At 41.3% G+C, this 19477-nt stretch overlaps 1 protein-coding gene across 1 annotated transcript in view; it reads left to right on the top strand.

Annotated features, from left to right (window-relative positions):
• Window positions 1-19477, top strand: part of TWF2 (twinfilin actin binding protein 2) — a 72533-nt gene that overhangs the window by 28008 nt on the left and 25048 nt on the right. The window contains exons 3-4 of the mRNA XM_070937054.1: window positions 8550-8728; window positions 10738-10833. Of these exons, the coding sequence (XP_070793155.1) occupies window positions 8550-8728; window positions 10738-10833 (275 nt within the window). The remainder of the gene's footprint in view (window positions 1-8549; window positions 8729-10737; window positions 10834-19477) is intronic.

The following is a 19477-nucleotide window of genomic DNA, read 5'->3' as shown; positions in this document are numbered from 1 at the left end:
CTTTTACTTGGTTCCCATAAGGAAGCTAAGCATGGTCACCCCTGTTAATAAATGGATTATAGACCTTTAGGGAAAAGGCTATAAACAAGTTGAAGAAATCAAAGATACATCCCAGAAACAGGAAGAACAAACAGGTTCCATATAGGTACATCATCAGTGGCTGAACTGTACATCAAAGAAACTTTACTAGCCCAGGACAGTCTGTGTACAAACTAGAGATTTTGTCTAGTATCTGTCCTGTGATTTGAGAAGTCTCTCTGATGTATAGGAAATAAGACCATTCTGCTGATTAAGGTCATTCCCTGATGGGTCACATTTACCTGGATGGAATGAGCATCTCTTTTAAATTTTATATAATGATACGAGGGCTGAACATACCACATCCTTGTCAGTTGGAGAGAAGCTGTAAGGAAACACAGGCAATGCCTCTTCAGGGGATTTACTTAATTCATATGCCAAAAGGTAACATTTGTAGAGCTAAATCAAGACTAAGTTACAGGTAGTCCTCGTTTGGCAAACACAATTCAGACTGGCAACTTGGTTATTAAGTTAAGCAGTCACTAAATGAAACTTCCTGATTTTATTATTTTACTTCAGCTTCCTTTGTTTTAGGAACCTATGAAATTACAAATGTGAGGACTGGTTACAAAATTATTTTTTCCATGCCTTTCCTAATTGCAAACAGTGGCTTAGCAAGGCAGTCACTAAACAAGGACCATTTGTATATAGAACTGATTTACAAGTTATAAATGCAGCATACTTCCTCCCCACATGCAAGCTATATTATAACACTAAAATCAAAAGGGCAAGCAACAATGTTAAATTATAGTACTTTTTTGTCTGTGCTGCTGCTTTTCACAGGTCTCAACCACCTCTCTCAACTGATAATGATAAGAGCAATTTGAGTTTTGAAATTGAAAGCTAAGCAAGGTTGAGCCCGATTGGATGGGAAGCTCTTTGGAGTTGCAGACCTACAGGATAAGCTAAGAAAACCTTTAAGGGGAAGGAAGACACTGGCAAACCACTTCCATGTAGCTGCCAAAGAAACTTTATGGACTGTTCTATAAAGTCAGGAGGAGGACTTGGGACAGACCCAACTGCGCTTACAGTGGTACCAAGTAGCAATTAGTGGTCAATAAATAGAAGCTAATAAATGATAGCTTATATTAGGAACAGTATTAGTGGCTGGAACCTAGGTGTTTATTTTGTTTCTGTGGCTATAATATCCCAGTAGAAAGAAGACTAAATGGAGACAAAATGACTTTTTGATTGAATTGTTGCCAAAAAAATTGCAAACTCTTGACTCACTAAGAAGATATTTGAACTGCTATTCTCCCACAAACTCTTTTCATATGTTGACATTGGCAGTGGATTATCAAAGAATGTGCCGTTTCCCCTGCTTTAACATTTTTACAGGGTAGTTGCAGTATGTTGAGCATTGTTGTTTTAAGGTTTTGCCTCTTAGTTATATTTATTTTCTCGGGACTACATACATACATACATACATACATACATACATACATACATACATACATATTTATTAGAACTCTGTTCAAATGCAGCATTTATTAAAAAAGGCACAGAATTGATCAAGTAGAGTAGAATAAATATGTGCAAATAACAAAATAAGAGAAAATCTTATTTTTGCAATTTCTTAAACCAGGTTTTTCTAAAAGAGATGAAGACCACAAAGGATCCAATATCACATAATGCCTCATCTTGACACACCGTCTTCCCTGCACATTTGCTATGCATGTGCATTCTGAAATTTTGCTGCATTGAGCAGCAAGATTGGAAAACAACTATTTGGATTTAGAAGCACAAACCTTATATTTGCAGACCTTTAGTGTTGGAGCGCAGTTGTTCTTCTACTGATCGTTTTGAGATTTCTCCATATTTGTAAACTGCCCAGAGTCACTTAGTAAGATAGGCGGTGTAGAAATTGGATAAATAAAATAGTTTTCTTTTGTTGACTCACTCCGCTGTTACTTTAATGCTAATGGAAATAGGCCAGAAAGTTAAGACTCAGTTGCTTAGGAAAAAAAGTCATAATAGCTTACATAGAAAGTTTACACTTCATTGTCAGTGTTACAGTGTAATTCTTTTATTTGTTTGGGAATACATGTTACTTGCTGATTTCCAGTCCTAAACTGGCATAAGTGACAGCTAACGTATCATCAGTAAATAATGCACTCTAGTGAAGAATAGTTTCAAACATTTCTGTGATCACCTTAGATTGTGCTCTTTCTGTGAGTTGTGTGACCACATAACTAACTCTTTGCTGGAAAGACTCGAAGGAGAGAGATTATAAGAGAATCTGAATGTGGGAATCTGGCTCCCTGAGAATTTAGTTGGGCTCAGACCTAAGAAGTGCAGCTTACCTAGATGCCTTCCTGTGATTATTCAGTTTCCTTCAGGTCTAATAATTAATAGTTGCACATCAAAGGTAGGATAATGACATCTATGGATTTGCCCCAAAGGTGTGCTAGCAAAACAGAAAAGCAAGATGTCACAATTGTAAAGCAGTCTAGATGCCCTTAGGGTTCTATGTCTGGCTCTTCAGAGGGCACCTGCTTCATATTCTAATATGGGTGGTTCAGTACACCTAGTGTTTTCCATATTTATTCCTTCCTTCCTTCCATGTCTTTGCCACTCCCGGAAGGGAGGCCAGCTGGCCTCAGACAGAAAAATTACCTGACGTGATTTGCATATAGGTGTGGGAAGAGACCCTTTAAAGCAGGCACCTGAGGCTACCTTGAAGAAGAAACTTGTCAGCACTTGAGATTCAAAGGATGGCTGGGTAGAAAAAGGAACAAAGGAAAAGGAGGGGCTGAAGGAAAAGGGCAAGAGAAGAAGCAAATAAAAAGCAAATATAATAGGAGAAGCAAAGATTGTAAAAATAACCATGACTGCCGTTGGGTGTCAATCAAACAGTAGTTTTCCCATTAGGCTCTTAGCTGGGATCCAAAACAGCAGAGATCATAGAGAGAATTATGTCTGGAGCAGCTACCAAGATACTACCAAGAAAAAGATGGCAAAGAATCCCTTCAAAAGAGGTTGTTACAATAGGTTTGGGAGATGGACGTAAATAACAGAAAAGCAGTAGAGGGAAAGAGAGGTGGTTTTATCTTTATCTTGCTCATCTAAGATAGAAAAGGCATAGGTAAAGAATATAACAAGTTGCTAGGCTAAGGAGGTGAGCTAAAGTTAGGCTACACCAGGGATTATTGAATATTGCTGCCAGATAATGAAGGAAGAAGAATCCATAATGAAAGTGAATAAATGACTAAGCACTTCACTGTTCACTTAATAGGAAACCCAGTTTTTATAATAAAGCTATTTCCATCCCAAACTCCCATGGCATACCCAATGTAGGTGTGCAAGCTAAGTAGTATAGGTATTGATATAGGGCTTATATACAATATGTATAAGAGGGGTGTGTCTGTGTGTGTGTGTGTGTGAGGGGAGGGAGGGAAGGAGAGATCCTACCTTGATTGGATTGGCTAATAAGGAGTTAATAAGCTCAAATAAACAGTAACATTATAGAACAAATGCTATTTTTCAGGATGAGAGGATTTCAAGCCATCAATAATTTCTTAGGTGATTTAGTGAGATGTTATTACACTTTGTAAGTCATGATTTAGGAGTTAACATTTTTATGGCTTATTTTAAACATGGGTAAAAGTAATGATGTCTTACATGATGTATTAACCTAGGTGACGAGTCCTCACTTGAAAACTATATATCTGAAATTGCTTTTTGCTGAATTATTGTTTGCATTTTTCTGAATGTTTGATGCCGATCCAGATCTGTACATTTGGAAATATACTTTGTGGGAAATAGAATCTAGAATCTATAAAGATGTTGAGACAATAGAGTGCAGAGAAGTGCAACGAAGTTGATTAGGGGACTGGAGGCTAAAACTTATAAAGAACGGTTGCTGGAACTGGGCATGGCTAGTCTAATGAAGAAAAAGACCAGAGGTAACATGATAGCAGTGTTCCAGTATTTGGGGGGCTGTCACAGAGGAGGTGGGTCAACCTATTTTCCAAATCACCTGAAGATCAGAAAAGGAATAATGGATGGAAACTGATCAAGGAGACATTCAAACTAGAAATAAGGAGAAATTTTCTAACGCTGAGAACAATCAACCCATGGAACAGCTTGCCTTCAGAAGTTGTGGGAGCTTCATCACTGGACAACCATCTGTCAGAAATGGTATGGGGTCTCCTGCTTGAGCAGGGGGTTGGACTAGATGACCTGCAAGGTACCTTCCAACTCTGTTATTCTATTATTCTATTCTATACAAAAAGGGTCACAGAGGTCTAATTAGGTGAATTGGCAGAAATTAGACTGGGAAGCAATATGCTATAGATTCATGGTAATACATTCATGTGGAAAACTGATTTCCACAGATGTGCACGAAAAAGGTTTATATCTCTCTACCACAGAAAGCCAGTTTGGTGTAGTGTTTAAGGCATCAGGCTAGAAACTGGGAGACAGTGAATTCTAGTTCTGCTTTAAGCACAAAACCAGCTGGGTAGCCTTGGGCTAGTCACTTTCTCTCAACCTAGAAAGTTGGCAACAGCAAACCATTTCCAAAATACCTTACCAAGAAAACTGGAGAGATTTGTCCAGGCACCCTCCAACAATTGGACATGTTTAAATGGAAGGGGAAAAAATCTCTAACGCAGCCTTGAGAAAAGCTTAAATATAGTTTTTAGAAGCATTGTAAGTGTAACATGTTTTTTCCCCCCTGTTTCGATTAAAGCACTTTTACTGCCAGTTGAACTCTTCATAGCCTTAGTTGGAAGAGAAAAAAAATGAAGTATGCAGATAGAATTATCATGGCTTTGTTTTTGTTTGCCCCGGGTCATTACGTTCTTTGGGTTGTTTAGTAACAAGGGTGGTATTTGTTTTTGAATTCCTGCACTACAGCGCAATGAAGTTGCTCCTAATGTGACTGTCAGATGAGACTTGAAACCAAGCCTTTCCATTCTGGATATGTGGTGCAACTTTCCTGGATTTATCCTTTTCATATTGTAGGGATATATGTTTGATCGCTGTGACGCAATGAACAGCTTTATGGAGTTGAGCAAACGTTGTTGCCACCGCTGTTCAGCTGCTGTTCAGCCTGACCTAGCAGGTACAGAGAGAGAGAGCCTGGTTTGAGCTAGTGCATCTCCCCCAGTGCCTAACTAGAATGGCCCTGGAAGAAGGTGCCCAGGAACACGGAGGGGGCATGCTTTCACTAGCACCCCACTAGTCCCTCTGAAGATCCCACTGCCAGGGCTCACCTGTCAGCATCCCAGCAAAATGGTCAGTGGAGCATGTCAGACTGAATCCACGAGGGAGAAATGGAATAGGCAGGGAAAGCTCTATACCAGGGATGTCAAACTGGATTTCATTGAGGGCTGCAACAGGGTTGTGTTTGATCTTGGGGAGCCAGGGTGGGCATGGCCAGCATGATGTCACTCATGTCAGGGGGGGCTGTGGTGGCCCAAGTGCTCTGCCAACGAAAGCAGGCTCCCGAGCTCCATTTTTGGCTGGGATGGCCTCCTGCAACCCTCTGCCAGTGAAAACGGAGCTCGGGCGAGCTGCACCCGGCCCTCCTGAGATCTGTTTTCACTGGCAGAAGCACCGTGGGCCGGTCCTTCGCTATTTCCAGGGTGGCCCCGTGGGCTCGATCTAAGCACCCCGGGGGCCGAATCCAGCCCCCGGGCCTTGAGTTTGTTTCACAGCCCTGCTCTATATTAACGCTAAGGATGCTTTAAAATGTGTTTTAACTTTAAACAACTTTTAAAATGAATGGTCTGTACATCTTAAAGTTGCCAAGTTGGAGAAACACTGATTTAAAGCAACCTCAGGTTTGGACTGGAAGTCAGAGGGAGGCAGAAAATGAAGTTATCAGGTCCTGGTGGTACCCAGGGGAAGGTTCCAAATCCTGCCGCTACCGGTTCGCATGCGTAGTAGTGGGTGGGTGGAGCTTCCTGCCGCCGCTACAGGTTCACCCGATCCAGTGCGAACCGGTAGCAACCCACCACACCACTGGCACCACAGTTAAATGAAAGTGAGGAAAAGTTCTCACAGTAATGCCCAATTTTTCCATTTTGTGAAACTCTGGGAGGTTAGAAATGCTTAGAAAAGGAACAAGAGGCTTTACTATAAATAAAGGAGTCAAAGGGCCAAGGTGAACCAAGATTCCTGAGAATGGCTAGTAGTCATCCATACATCACGAGTCAAGTAAAAAAAACTGCTGTTGGAGTTATTCTGGAAAGCTCTTTGACCTTCTGGACTTTGTTTTCATTTTCTGTATATTAGGAAGAAATAGGAAAATGAGTTATGATAAGATCCGGTGCTTCCTAAAGCATGTTGCTCAATCTTGTCATCTTAGAAAACTCTGCAATACTGTAAACAGATGATGCAACAGACAAATATTGTTCAGTCACATAAAACGGTTGCCAAGTGGTTCCTGGCAGAATTATGGCTAAAATATTCAAACTAAGAGCTAGTGTTTTTATTTCAGAATAATCCCATGGGACACCCCAGCTGGGTGTATCTATACTTCCTATAGAAATGTAGAAACAGGTATACCCTCCTTCCCTTCAAACATAATATTAAACCTACTTATATTAAATAATTCTGCTGGACAAAATCAATCCTTGGGTAAAACTGGTCCTTCAAGGTCCCAGCACAGAAACTCCCTGCTCTGTGCTTTAATGGTAGCTCTTTGAGCCAGAAGGTCAGGCAAACTCTGCTGTTGATATAGTTTTTTTCTGATTGAAATGTACTCTTTATCTTGGGCATCATGAGTCATTGTTTATAACTATTGTTTTAATTCATATATGCTACACAGAGTAACTTTTGTGAGATGAGTAGCCATATTAAATAAATAAATGAATGTTCATTCTAGTGGTGATCCCTTTGTGTGTGCTCTCTTGCTAAAATGTGACCCAGAATGATAAACTTTTTTGTAGCCTATTGGGATTACCAGATTATGACAATTTTTTTCTTCCTTAAATAGTTTTTTTTTTTTGATCTTTCATGCAAAACAAGGATGGTTCTGCTCCTTAGAATCTGCTCGTAAAGGAGCTGCATCTTTTTTTTTTAATGGTCCAAAGTACTTCTTGAAGCACTACAACTCTAATAAGCATAAGTGTTCTCCGAAAAGCAAAACAATGATGAGGTGGGGGTTGGCTTTATTTTGAAACCCTCAAGTCTTCCAGTCATACAATTTGGGGAAGGAGGAGGACACAAGTTCTAATCCTTTATCCCAAAGGTGTTTTTTTTTTTTTCAAGAGGCAACTGGATTTTCTGATTTTTTCTTTGAAGACGTTTCGCTTCTCATTCAAGAAGCTTCTTCAGCTCTGAGCTGAAGAAGCTTCTTGGATGAGAAGCAAAACGTCTTCAAAGAAAAAAACCAGAAAGTCCAGTTGCCTCTTGAAAAAAAAAAAAAAAAGCACCTTTGGGACAACCCAAGACCTGGATGACTGAGAATCTCCATAGACATTCTTGTCTTTTAGACTGTTCATCACACATATAAGAACCAACTAAGAAGGAGAGCCGCTGGATTCTATCAAGAGCGGAGGCAGAATCTATTCTAAGGCAAAAGCCACGCATTGTATCATCATGTTGACTTAGCAGCTATAGGGAGAAGTCCATATTTTCATGAGATCGCAATCTGAATATTGAAGTCTCAGAACTCTGGGGCTAAAGCTGTTGGCAGAGCAGTGACAGATTGTTTTATATTCATTCCCTTAACGTCTATCTCGTTAAGTACATTGAACTGGTGTACTCTTGGCCGACCTCGTTCTTTTTTCATTAACATGCACATTAAAGTTTCATGCCAAGAAAACTGGCAGTAAGTTTGACTAACAAGCCCTGCTCTGTTCCCAACCAGTCAAGCCTTTGAGCAATAACATCAAAGCAAGAATCAAAACTTAATCAGAACACTAACAGTAAAAAAATAACATACACAGTGCTGCCTATGATCATCATAAAAGATTGGATTGTTTTGATCCATGCATACACAAGATAAATACTCAGTCTGGTTATCTTGTGAAATGCAGGAAAAGTGGGTTTAACATTTCTCTACTGGAAACGTGTTTCAAAATTTGGGGGGCTACTACAAGGAAGGAAACCCCAGATTTTCACAGCCCTAACAAGAAACAAGAACTATTCCCCATTGTCTTGGGGTCTGTAGTGCTCCAGCCTTTACTCAGAATAAAGAGAGAAGATCTATTACCCTATAAATATTGTTGACTCCCATCATCCTTCACCACTAAATAAATTGTCTATGGCAGATGGGAGGATGGCTTTAGGTTCCCCATCCTAATTCTAAATAAAGATCAGATGCATACCGTGTTTCCCCAAAAATAAGACCCTGTCTTATATTTTTTTTAAACACTGAAATAAGCGCTTGGCCTTATTGCCATGTGCTCAAAAACCAGATTGGTTTTATTTTAGAGGAAATAGGGTAGTGATATGTCAAATGCAATGTCTCCTATGCTTACTCATTCTTTCTCCTCTCACCCTATCTTGACTTCCAGAGCAGTTGGTGCTTGGAGCCTCCAAGGAACTATCTCGACACTGGGATAAGGACTACGATTCCTTTGTGCTTCCTCTGCTAGATGAACTGCAGCCATGCTACATCCTTTATCGCCTGGATACCCAAAACGCACAGGGCTATGAGTGGCTTTTCATCTCCTGGTCACCTGACAACTCTCCTGTAAGCTTTCAACTTATTCCTATTCACAGAATACAGGTTAATAACATCCGGTTCCTGCTAGTTAATTTAGGTGGTAAACTGAAGAATAAAAGGTATGCAAAGTGCTCTTCAAAAGCATTGAGGTTGCTCTACTTCCCTTTTCCACTCCAAAACCACTAATGGTTGGTGGTTGCAGGTGCCTTATATCTGTTTAATCTATGGCTCCTTCACTGCCAGCCAGGAACTTCCCAGATGTCCATGATTCCCATAATCTCTACTCAGCATAGAGTTTGATCATGGTAATCATGTGTGCAAAGCTGCTTGGTTTAAATGTGGAACAGGTATTTCTCATTCAATGCAGACTCCTTCAAAATGGAAGAGTTTGGTGCTCAACAGATCATTGGGAACTCAGAACTTCCCCCAGATGATTGAAGCAGATTGTTTCTGATGTGATACGGCTGTTTTCTACTTTGAAACAGGGCATTCTGAATTTGAAACAATTCAAATGTGAGCTGTTTTACCCAATCTTACTAGCTGATTATGAAAATTAAAGTCCAACATACAATACCTAGAAGTCACTAAATTGGTAAAGACTACATTATTTGTTTATTAGATTTCAAGGGCACCGAATTTCTAATAACTATGGGTGGCTCCACAAAATTAAAAGAACTCCACAAAAACAATATCCATAAAACAATAACTTTTCAAACAACTCTTCTAGATCTGGGGTAAAGGGGCAATTGCAGTCATCTTAACTGAAGGCTTGGGAGAAGAGCCAGTTTTTAGAGAACAGTTGAAGATGAGCAAGTGGGAGGCCATGCAAATCTTCGGGAGATAATTTTTACAAAAGGCAAGTGCAGTGACAGAAAAGGCCCACTAGGTGACATTGATGGGACCTGAAGCAAGCCAAGTCCACTGGAGAGCACAGGGAAAGCAAATTTTTCAGGACACAGTTGTTTCCTCAATATCGGTACCTAGGCTTTATGCTTGAATTGCATCTGAAGGCAGCTGGTAACCAGTGCAGCTTACATAGCAGGGGTCCTATATTTCCATTATTGTCATTCTACATTCTGGATCAGCAGTAATTTCTGAGTGGTTACTACCGGTTCGCAATGGGGCCGCGCATGCTTGCTTCGCTCGCGCTCACGCACTCTTCTGCGCATGCGCAGAAGCATTTTGATGACGTTGGGATTGGTGGGCGGAGCCTCCTGCCGGTTTTACTACCGGTTCTATAGAACCGGTGCGAACCGGGGGCAACCCACCACTGATGCAGCCCCATGTTTCACAAGCCTACAATATGATGCCGTCCATCCAACAGATTGGATTACTTCTATATAAGAAATAATGAAGTTTGCCCAGGTATGTTGCAGCATGTAATCAGGTTTCTCTAATCTCTGAATCAAGGATGATCAGGCCTCATTAGTACTTGGAGAGAGATCACCAGAAAATCCCAAGGTTACAAGTTAAACTGCCAAGAAAACTACATGGATCTTCCATGAAGTCATCAGGAGCTGACTTGAATGCCTATTTATTTAATGAAGTCCAGAGTGAAAGAAAAAATACTTCCCTTCCATTTATATTAGTATTGAGTCTTAAAGATGTATGTGACAAAATTGAGCACGACAAACCTTGACACAAAGAGTTGTTAATGTTTAGTTTTGTTATAATGAATTAAGCAATCTGTGATTATAGCTTTTGTCAGTCTTGGGGAAAAGACCTAGTTGTGTGAATTTCAGCTCTTAGAATTTTCAGCATGGCCGTGCTATTTGGGGAATTCTGGGAGTTGCACAACGCATTCAGAAGGTGCTTCTGGGGAAGATGGAGCTAACAAATTCATTTTGATATAAATATTGGTTTTAAAAGTCTCTCTAATTCCAAATATGAAAGGTCCTTTCTGATGGGTTTCAGAACCGTAAATAATCCTGCAACTCTTTTCTTTTTAGCTACTGTGAACTGGATTTCTGATGGTTAGCAGCCATGAATGTCTTCCTATAGTTCATATTCTCTTCTCTTTCTCTCTGTGCAACAAGGTTAGACTCAAGATGCTCTACGCAGCAACCCGAGCGACGGTAAAGAAAGAGTTTGGAGGAGGACACATTAAGGATGAACTCTTTGGGACACTAAAGGTATGGCAGTTGGTCATATCCATTGAGATCAGAACAATCAGAGTCATAACTGTTGAAGTTTGGAGTCCTGCTTCTAAAAGCCAGACTAGAATTTATCATCTACTCATTTTGAAATGCTTGCTTTAAGATTGCAAGGATTCTGACTGCAAAAAAAAAAAAAAAAAAGAACTTGAGCTGTGTCTTCTGTTTTGCCATATTTACCGTTGCAGAATATGCTGAGTTTGAACCCTGATAAAATGAGTGCAGGGACTAGAGTACATGAGACATTGACGTAAAATAGATAAAGATGTGCACAAGATGATCTGTTTGTGCCATAAGAGCAGAGGTGAGCACTTATATCCTGTGGAAGATTGCTTGTCTCTCGCCTGCTTTTCTTTTGTCCTTTCTGTTATTTTGTTTGTTTATAACATTCAGTTCAGAGGAAGCCTGGTCCTGAAGTAGTTTAGACTGCTTTGCTGACTATACTAATTCACTAAATTGGAAGGTAGAAATTGGAATGCATGCATTGCATTAAGCCCTTCCCTGCTCTAGTCTCTTTCCTCCAAATTCATAGACAGTTTAGTTTAGTTTAGTTTATTCATACTTACATGCCGCCCTTCTCCCGAAGAACTCGGGGCGGCTCACAAAGATAAAACAACGGAACAATAAAATTAATACTAAAATAATCCAATTAAAATCCCCAAGAAGTTAAAACTAAGACTCCCATCAGATCAGGCAATTTGTTGGAAAAGCCATGTCTTCAGGTCACCGCGGAAAGAGTGGAGGTCGGGGGCCATCCAGAGCCCTGTGGGTAACCCATTCGAGAGGGTCAGTGCGCCCACAGAGAATGCCCTCATCCTAGGCACCATCAGCCGACATTGTCTGGCCGAAGGCACCCGGAGGAGGGCAGTCCTATGTGAACACACTGGGCGGTGGGAGGCCAGTAGGAGGTGATCCTGCAAGTACCCCGTGCCCGTGCCATGGAGGGCTTTATAGGTAAGTACCAGCACCTTGAAGCGGATCTGAAGGACCACCGGTAACCAGTGCAGCTTGCGCAGGAGTGGTGTAACACGGGAGTAGCGGGAAGCCCCGTAACAACCCGCGCGGCCGCATTCTGGACCAGCTGGAGCCTCAGGGTGCACCACAAGGGCAGCCCCATGTAGAGGGCATTGCAGTAATCCAAACGCAGGATAACGAGAGCATGAGTGACTGTACGGAGGGCATCCCTGTCTAGGAAAGGGCGCAACTGGCGCACCAGGCGAACCTGTGCAAAAGCCCCCCTTGTCACAGCCATCAGATGGTCCATGAAGGACAGCCGCGAATCTAGGAGGACGCCAAGATTGCGAACCTTTTCAGAGGGAGTAAGCAATTCCCCCCCACATCTGGAGTGATGGGGGTACTAGACCATGAGATGCCGGTATCCACAGCCACTCAATCTTGGGTTGAGTCTGAGCCTGTTCCTACCCATCGAGACCCGCACCGCCTCCAGGCACTTAGACATCACAGAAAGGGCATCCCTGGATTGATCCAGGGTGGAGATGTAGAGCTGGGTATCATCAGCATACTGATGATATCTCGCCCTGAAACTGCGAATGATCTACCCAGCGGCTTCATGTAGATGTTAAAGAGCAAGGGGGAGAGAACCGATCCCTGTGGCACCCCACAGCTGAGGGGCCTCGGGGAGGATCTCTGACCCCCCGCCCAAACAAACTGCGTACGGCCCGAGAGGTAGGAGGAGAACTACTGTAGAACAGTGCCCCCCACCCCCAGGCCCCCAAGTCATCGCAGTAGGATACCATGGTCGATGGTATCAAAAGCCGCTGAGAGGTCAAGTAGGACCAGGATAGAGGAATAACCCTCATCCTGGGCCTGCCAGAGATCATTCACCAGGGCGACCAATGCCATTTCCGTGCTGTGTCCACGCCTGAAACCCGATTGGTACGGGTCTAGATAATCCGTTTCCTCCAGGAATTGTGGAAGTTGGTGTGCCACCACAGACTCAACAACCTTCGCTATAAAGCGAAGATTGGAGACGGGACAAAAGTTATTCAGGGTGGCTGGATCCAGGGTAGGCTTCTTGAGAAGGGGGTCGAACCACCGCCTCCTTAAGTGCGGCGGGGAAGACCCCATCCCTCAATGAAGCGTTGACAATCGCCTGGATCCAGTCTCCGGTCACCTCTCTGGTTGCTGCAACAACCAGGAGGGACATGGGTCCAACAAAGATGTGGAGGCCCCCAATCTACTCACAATCCTGTCCACTTCATCTATGGTTACAGGGTCAAAGTCAACCCAGATGTTGCCTTCAAGACTTGCTCCCATCTCCTCGTCAGGTATGATACATGTTATGACTGTATCATGTTATGATACAGTCATAACATGATAAAAAGAAAGGGAGAGTTTCATATTGTGGATTGGCACAAGTCTGGCTATTGAGTTAATGATTATCTAAATGCTTTGTATTTTGTCCAATATAAAATTTGACTAGCTAAACTCATTTTACATATTGTCCAGAAAACCCAGCAAAAATGCTTACAGACCTGGAACATTTTTGAAAGTGCCAGAAGGGGGCAGTGTTGTCCATCAAATGATAGTACATTAAATTATACAGTGAAATGTTCTCATGTCTCTGCAAAGCTCTGTTATTCAATATGATTTGTGAAATCCTCAAGCAGCTATCCTAGATCCACCATCTAGTAGAGTTCTTTTTATATTGCCTATTTACTGAAGTTAATTGTGAGTTTTCCGCGGGCCGCCCATGAGGTCAATATTGAGAAAAGACATGGACACGAGTTTTCTCGGGATGAGACGACCCAGATCTGACTCCGGGAGCCTCTTTTATTGTACACAAACAAAGGCAGGAGGGGTTTGTTAGCATAAGCCAATAATATATTACAGCATGTCTCATGTAATGCATACGTAAGTACAAGTAATACATGGAAGCAATGCCCAAATTTGGGAAGATCTACAATTCTAGCTTCTAGTGAATTGTTGCAGCCCTTATCTATGAGTTGTTGCAACCTTTATCTAGTTTTTTGCATACGCGGTACAGCATGATTCTCTCATGCCTGCGCTTAGCTCCTGAGCATGTTACAACATCTCCTACTTTTTGTTTTAATTTTTTAAACACGATCATCTTCCTCATCAGAGAGGACAGATAGCAATGCCTTTTGCTGTAGTATGTCGTTAATGTCTGTTTGGGCTATGTTAATATGTTTTTCTCTGGTTTGGCAAATATGTTTGTCATCATAGCAAACAAAGCAGGAATACATTGGATACTACAACATACAGAAATAAGCAAAGCAATGATCATGAGTACAGTAGACAATATGTTCTTCAGCCATCCGGTTTCTGCAAATGTTTGTAGCTCACCCATCCTTTTATTACGGTGAACAAAGTTAGTGGAAAAGTGGCCAGGAGATGTCATGCGAGGTAGGCCATCAAGTTTCTGAGTTGTATTCCAGTTATACATTTCCACAAATCGCTCGCACAAATTGTAAATCCATCCGGATCCAGGCACCCAAGAAAACCACGTCAGGAGTTTGTAACCTCTGAGTTATTCTGGAAGCCCTATCCTGTAAGTCCCAAGCACCTTCTCTGACCACACCTGATTTGTTCCTCCAGTTCCAGAAGGGCTGTGGTTTCACTTATCAGGACGTCCTTCCTATTGGAGGGAATAAAACCTTTGCACATTTGCAGAAGGGAGGGGAGACACTGGATACAGCAACAAAGCAAAACAAGCAGTACAATTATAGATACAATAGTTGGCATAATTGATTTCAACCAAGAACCATCCGGGAGCCATGACCAAAGAGCAGCCCAGATGTCAATGGCACCAGATCAATTGGATGATAAGGGATTGTTTTTGATCAAGTTTTCCATATGTTCTATGGTGTGAGTGATGTTATACTGATAATCAGATACATAGGTACAACAATGTGAGTGTATGAGGGCACAAATGCCTCCTTTAGCTAAGGCATAATATCTAAGGCATATCGGTTTTGTAAGACCACCTCCCTGATTTCAGCCAGTTCTTTGTTCATCAGCTTCAGCACCTTGATAGTCTCGTTGAACGTATGTACTGTCCAGATATTTAATAAATGAAGATCCCGATAGTTCATTGCCACCCGAGATTGGGCAAGATGCCTCTGGATATCTGAGTTTTTAATGAGCCACCTGGTGTCAGCGGTGGGTGTGGTTTGGGAAATAGGAGTAGTGGAGTTTGTCCGATTAGCAGCTATTTGAATGTCTTTTATTACTGTCCCATCATGATTGAATGTAGAGGCTGCTGACATGAAGGATCATGAGATGTAGGGGCAACAGATGCAAGATCGTGACTTAATTCCAGAATCCGTGATATATAGTCTCCTTTATGCAATTGTTGCAGAGGCCCATTGTCCTTATTCACTCCCCCTTCAGCTGGAAATGTCAATATGGGAACCTTAGGTGGTGGAGTAGACTTAGGTAGAAAGTAAGGACCTTGTGCATAGACAATGCGTTTGTGGCGGAAGCGTACTTGACTTGAAGTGTATGTATGTGGGGATTTTATGTTCCTTACATGGTCACTTGAGAGTCCCAAAGCTAACAATGTCCAAGGCCATAAACAAATCATAGTCACTTATACGTATGAAACAAAATTACTAGCAAAATTAGAAAAACAATTACCCACAATACCCACTCCCAAACTTCTACTAACATTAGTATGTGTAAGAAAGTGTTATATTAAAGCTAATAAAATGTATATCTACAATGTGAAGGTAGTTTCCTCCTGATGAATCTTCCGCTGTGCGTTGAGAGTCTGTTGCCGGTAGGACTCAACAAGGTGTTTTCTTCTTAAATCTCAGCACGAGGGGTTTCTCCTTCTTTTTGTTGTAAATGAAATGGTCTTACGTGTCTTCTGGGGATCCAAATGATGCGATCTTTGTACTGGACAGCAGGCCCCAGGTAATAAGGTCAGCGGGCCCTCTCCATGCAGGATCAGGTAGTTGGCGGAAAGAGACCTTCGGTTTTGGGGTAGCTGATGGAGAAGCAGAAAAATGACGGGTCGCAGCCGATGTGGGAGGCTGTCCAGTCAGGTTAAGAAAGTTCAAAGTATATAAGCAAGGATTGAGTTTGTTTTGCATGGCTGGGAGGCCGAGGCATTTTTCCTCTTTCAATTTATAAGCCAAATTTGTGTGTGATGGATCACTTGTTACAAAAGTCTGCAAAGGCAGTACTGGTGTATGCAGGTCCATTGTCAGTTTTAAGTTCAATTGGGCGTCCCATCGATGCAGAAGTCCGAATACAATGATTTATTACATGTTTGGTTGCTTTTCCCCTTTGTGGGGATGCCATGATAAATCCAGAATAGGTATCAATGGTCACATGCAGGTAGTTCCATGGTTTAAAGGAGTCGTACCTTGTGACGTCCATTTGCCAAATTTCACAAGCTTTGAGACCTCTAGGGTTTACACCCATAGGGATAGAATGAGCTTGTTGACTACAGGTAGGACATTGTTGTATGATGGCAGTCGCTTCGGCTGCCGTGAGACCAAATTGCTTCGCTAATGCTTTTTTATTTTGATGGAAATCTCTGTCTCCGCCACCCACAATATCTATAACCTTCCAATAAACAAATCTCCTTATAACACTATACATTCAAATCCTTTTCCCACTGCCATTCTGGCTTCCAAGCCAGCCCAAGTCTGTGCAAACCAACTTACCTAAATGTCTTTTCTTACATGCACTTCCAAAAGTCAACTTTCTGTTTTCCTTCACTAACTCTCTCTTCCCTCCCCACTTCTGGGTTAAAACCCTCAAAGCCATACCCCTACATTCCCTGTAACACTGGGTTCTTTGCATACCAGTCTTCATACAAATAGCACAATTATCTATTCACAGCCTACAATATCCAGTCAATCCTAGAAATTTCCTCAACTCTTCAGGTGTTATCTTCTTTCATTAATTAAATGTCCTATGTATTTTATCTCTCTGTCTACATATTGTAATTTCTAACTCATCTCTGTGATAATTCCTAAAAATGGCAGCAGTTTTTGCTGCTGACAAACAAAAAAACAAATAAACAAACAACAGACAAACAAAGAACAAACATGCCATCTGTTAAGTATGCAAAATGCACGTAGACATAAAAACATTAAGGAGTATTTTGAGTCAATGCTCTGAAATAGAATTGGGTATGAAAGTATTTAAAATGTCAAAAATGTTCAGAAGGAAAAAAATCAAAATTGCATTCTGAGCCGTTCAGTGCTCTGCAAAGGCAGGTATCAGATATCACCCTTTCACTCCCGCCTTTCTCTAGCTGGTTCTCTGAGAGAAAAAAATGGTGAAGAGAACAAAGACTCATAGCCCCCCTCTTGTGCCTCTCACCTCCCAGGGAAAAAAAGGAGGGGGTGAGAGAAAGGAAAAAACTTTTTAAAACGGACAAGCCTCCCTCCTCCTGGGAGGACAGGAAGAGAAAGGAAAAAAAAAATGCTTATACACAAAATTACATTTCATGCAATCCAATAAATGTCTACATACACACCCATTCACATCTGTACTGCAATCAGACCTTTTGTATAATACGTCCTCCATGCAAATCAGTCATTAAAATTATTTCAATGAAGTAGCTTATTCCCAAAACTGGAAAAAATTTCAGGCAGCAGTTTTAATCACAAAAGGTGATATTGGGCCCATAACCATTGCCTGTTTTTCCACAGCCTTAAGTTCAAGCCCAGTCAATTTGCTGGCCAGCCAAGCATATCATAATTAATTCAACCACATACAATTCCACACACTATCATTATAGATGCACATCAACAAAATATTTTTAACAGAAATCACTTCAAGTTGATCAGTTCAAATTATCTGAGTCTTCCCATTTAGACAGGTTTTAATTTTATTACCTGCTAAACCCCGGGTGGGAAGAACAATAAACAGTTTACAAACATACTGAGAGTCAGAGATCAGATTGTTGAGGAAGGTTGTTGAGAAAAGGTGTGGAAAGCTGAGATAGCTGCAGAAGTGAAAGTCAGATTTTGAGATAGAAAGAACAATATTTATTAAATCAGTTCCATTTCTTCGACAGTCTGGATTACGCCCCAAGGTTATAATTTCAGCAATAGCTTAAATAAAGGGTAAAACATTTTTAGATGGTAATGAGACAAATAAAGCCATTCAATGCAATATACTTTTTGCTATTCTAAAGCAGCCAATACTCCTGTGGGTAGCTTACTAGTAGGAAATATTAACTGACAATTTCTATGAGGGATCCAATCCACAAACTGAATACTCAAGATGTTATTAATTTTCTCAACTGTAGCAAACAACTAGAGATGGAACTATAATTAAATCTCCTGGCTTTTTTCCTTTAGTCAATAACTCAAATAATGGTAAATGCATAGGTAAAGAGAAATATGAGCGGACCGAATTAATAGTACCCAGTAATTGTTGCAAATTTACTAAGGAAATAACTTTTGGTAACTTTATACAAGGGAAAGCCGGAACAGAAAGAAATTGCACATACAGATAAGGAGTGTACAGCTGTATTTTTTCTGGGGCAATGTGCAATTCATTTACACAAATCATTTTGTATTTCAAAAAGCCAATTAGGTTGTATTTTTTGTGCTCCAATTAAAATGTCATCTATACGATGATAACCAGGATTTTGAGGGCAAGATGTTACAGACATGCCCCCACTTTTTGGATTTTTACACTTTTCCTTGAGGTTTTGCTGCCTGATGATAAGGCAGTGCTAACAAATTGGTTTTATACAATGTTTCTATATCCTGACACACTTGAACCATATCTGCCAAATCAAGATCTTTTCCCAGCCCAACAATTGCTCCTAGGCATTCAGAAGTGGCGTTCTTTGTAGCTTTTTTCCTTATGTTAGAGAAGGCTTGTTGACGCTTGCCAAAAACAGGCATTTTTCTGAAGGTTTGATAAGCACATTCAGAAGAAACTTGCAAAGTTGCAGCCGGTAGGAATTTCTTCTATATTCCACCCCCCTTTTTTTGTCTAACTGTTTCTTTGAATTCTGCTTAGTGGGGGTGTTACCAGCTCCTTCAGAAGGAACTTATGATTCAATTAAAGATGGTTTTGAGGTGACAATTTTAACTTTATAATCAGGTGGAGGACTTGTAATTAATTGTTGCTCTTCCAAGGCATCAGAGCTATATTTTCTATTCCTTGATGACATTAATCTAAAAAGGAACCATTTTCAGTGTCCTGAAGGCTCTTTTTTTTTTCATGCATAATTAAACACTCTATAGCCAATCTCCAGAGTGCCAGAATTTTTCCAGGGCTCGGGGAGGTTCGTGGAGGCATGTTCCTATATGCTTCCACACTTTCACTTTTAAAGAGCCCTTTTCCGGATAAGCCGGATAATGTTGCCAAATGTATTTTAGTATGTTTTTTCGGGGGAATGGGAAGCGGCTTACCCGCCGCCTGGAATTACACTAGATAATTTGCAGATATCTCGAAGTTCATTGAGATGAACTGCCTGTTCCTTCGAGAAGCCCGATCCCATACTCACGATGTGGGAGGGTGCTCCGTTCACCAACGGCCGTCCCTGGATGCGAGGCTATTCCCAGCCGGGGGTGAGATGGGTGGGCGACACGGATATCACGTCGGGGTCACCAGATGTGAGTTTTCCGCGGGCCGCCCATGAGGTCAATATTGAGAAAAG

Source organism: Pituophis catenifer, unplaced genomic scaffold (assembly GCF_029215685.1).
Source record: "Pituophis catenifer annectens isolate HBS135680 unplaced genomic scaffold, rPitCat1.0.hap2 SCAF_2, whole genome shotgun sequence".
NCBI lineage: Eukaryota > Metazoa > Chordata > Lepidosauria > Squamata > Colubridae > Pituophis > Pituophis catenifer.
The sequence above is the reverse complement of the archived record's forward strand: the minus strand, read 5'-3'. Positions and strand labels throughout refer to the sequence as shown.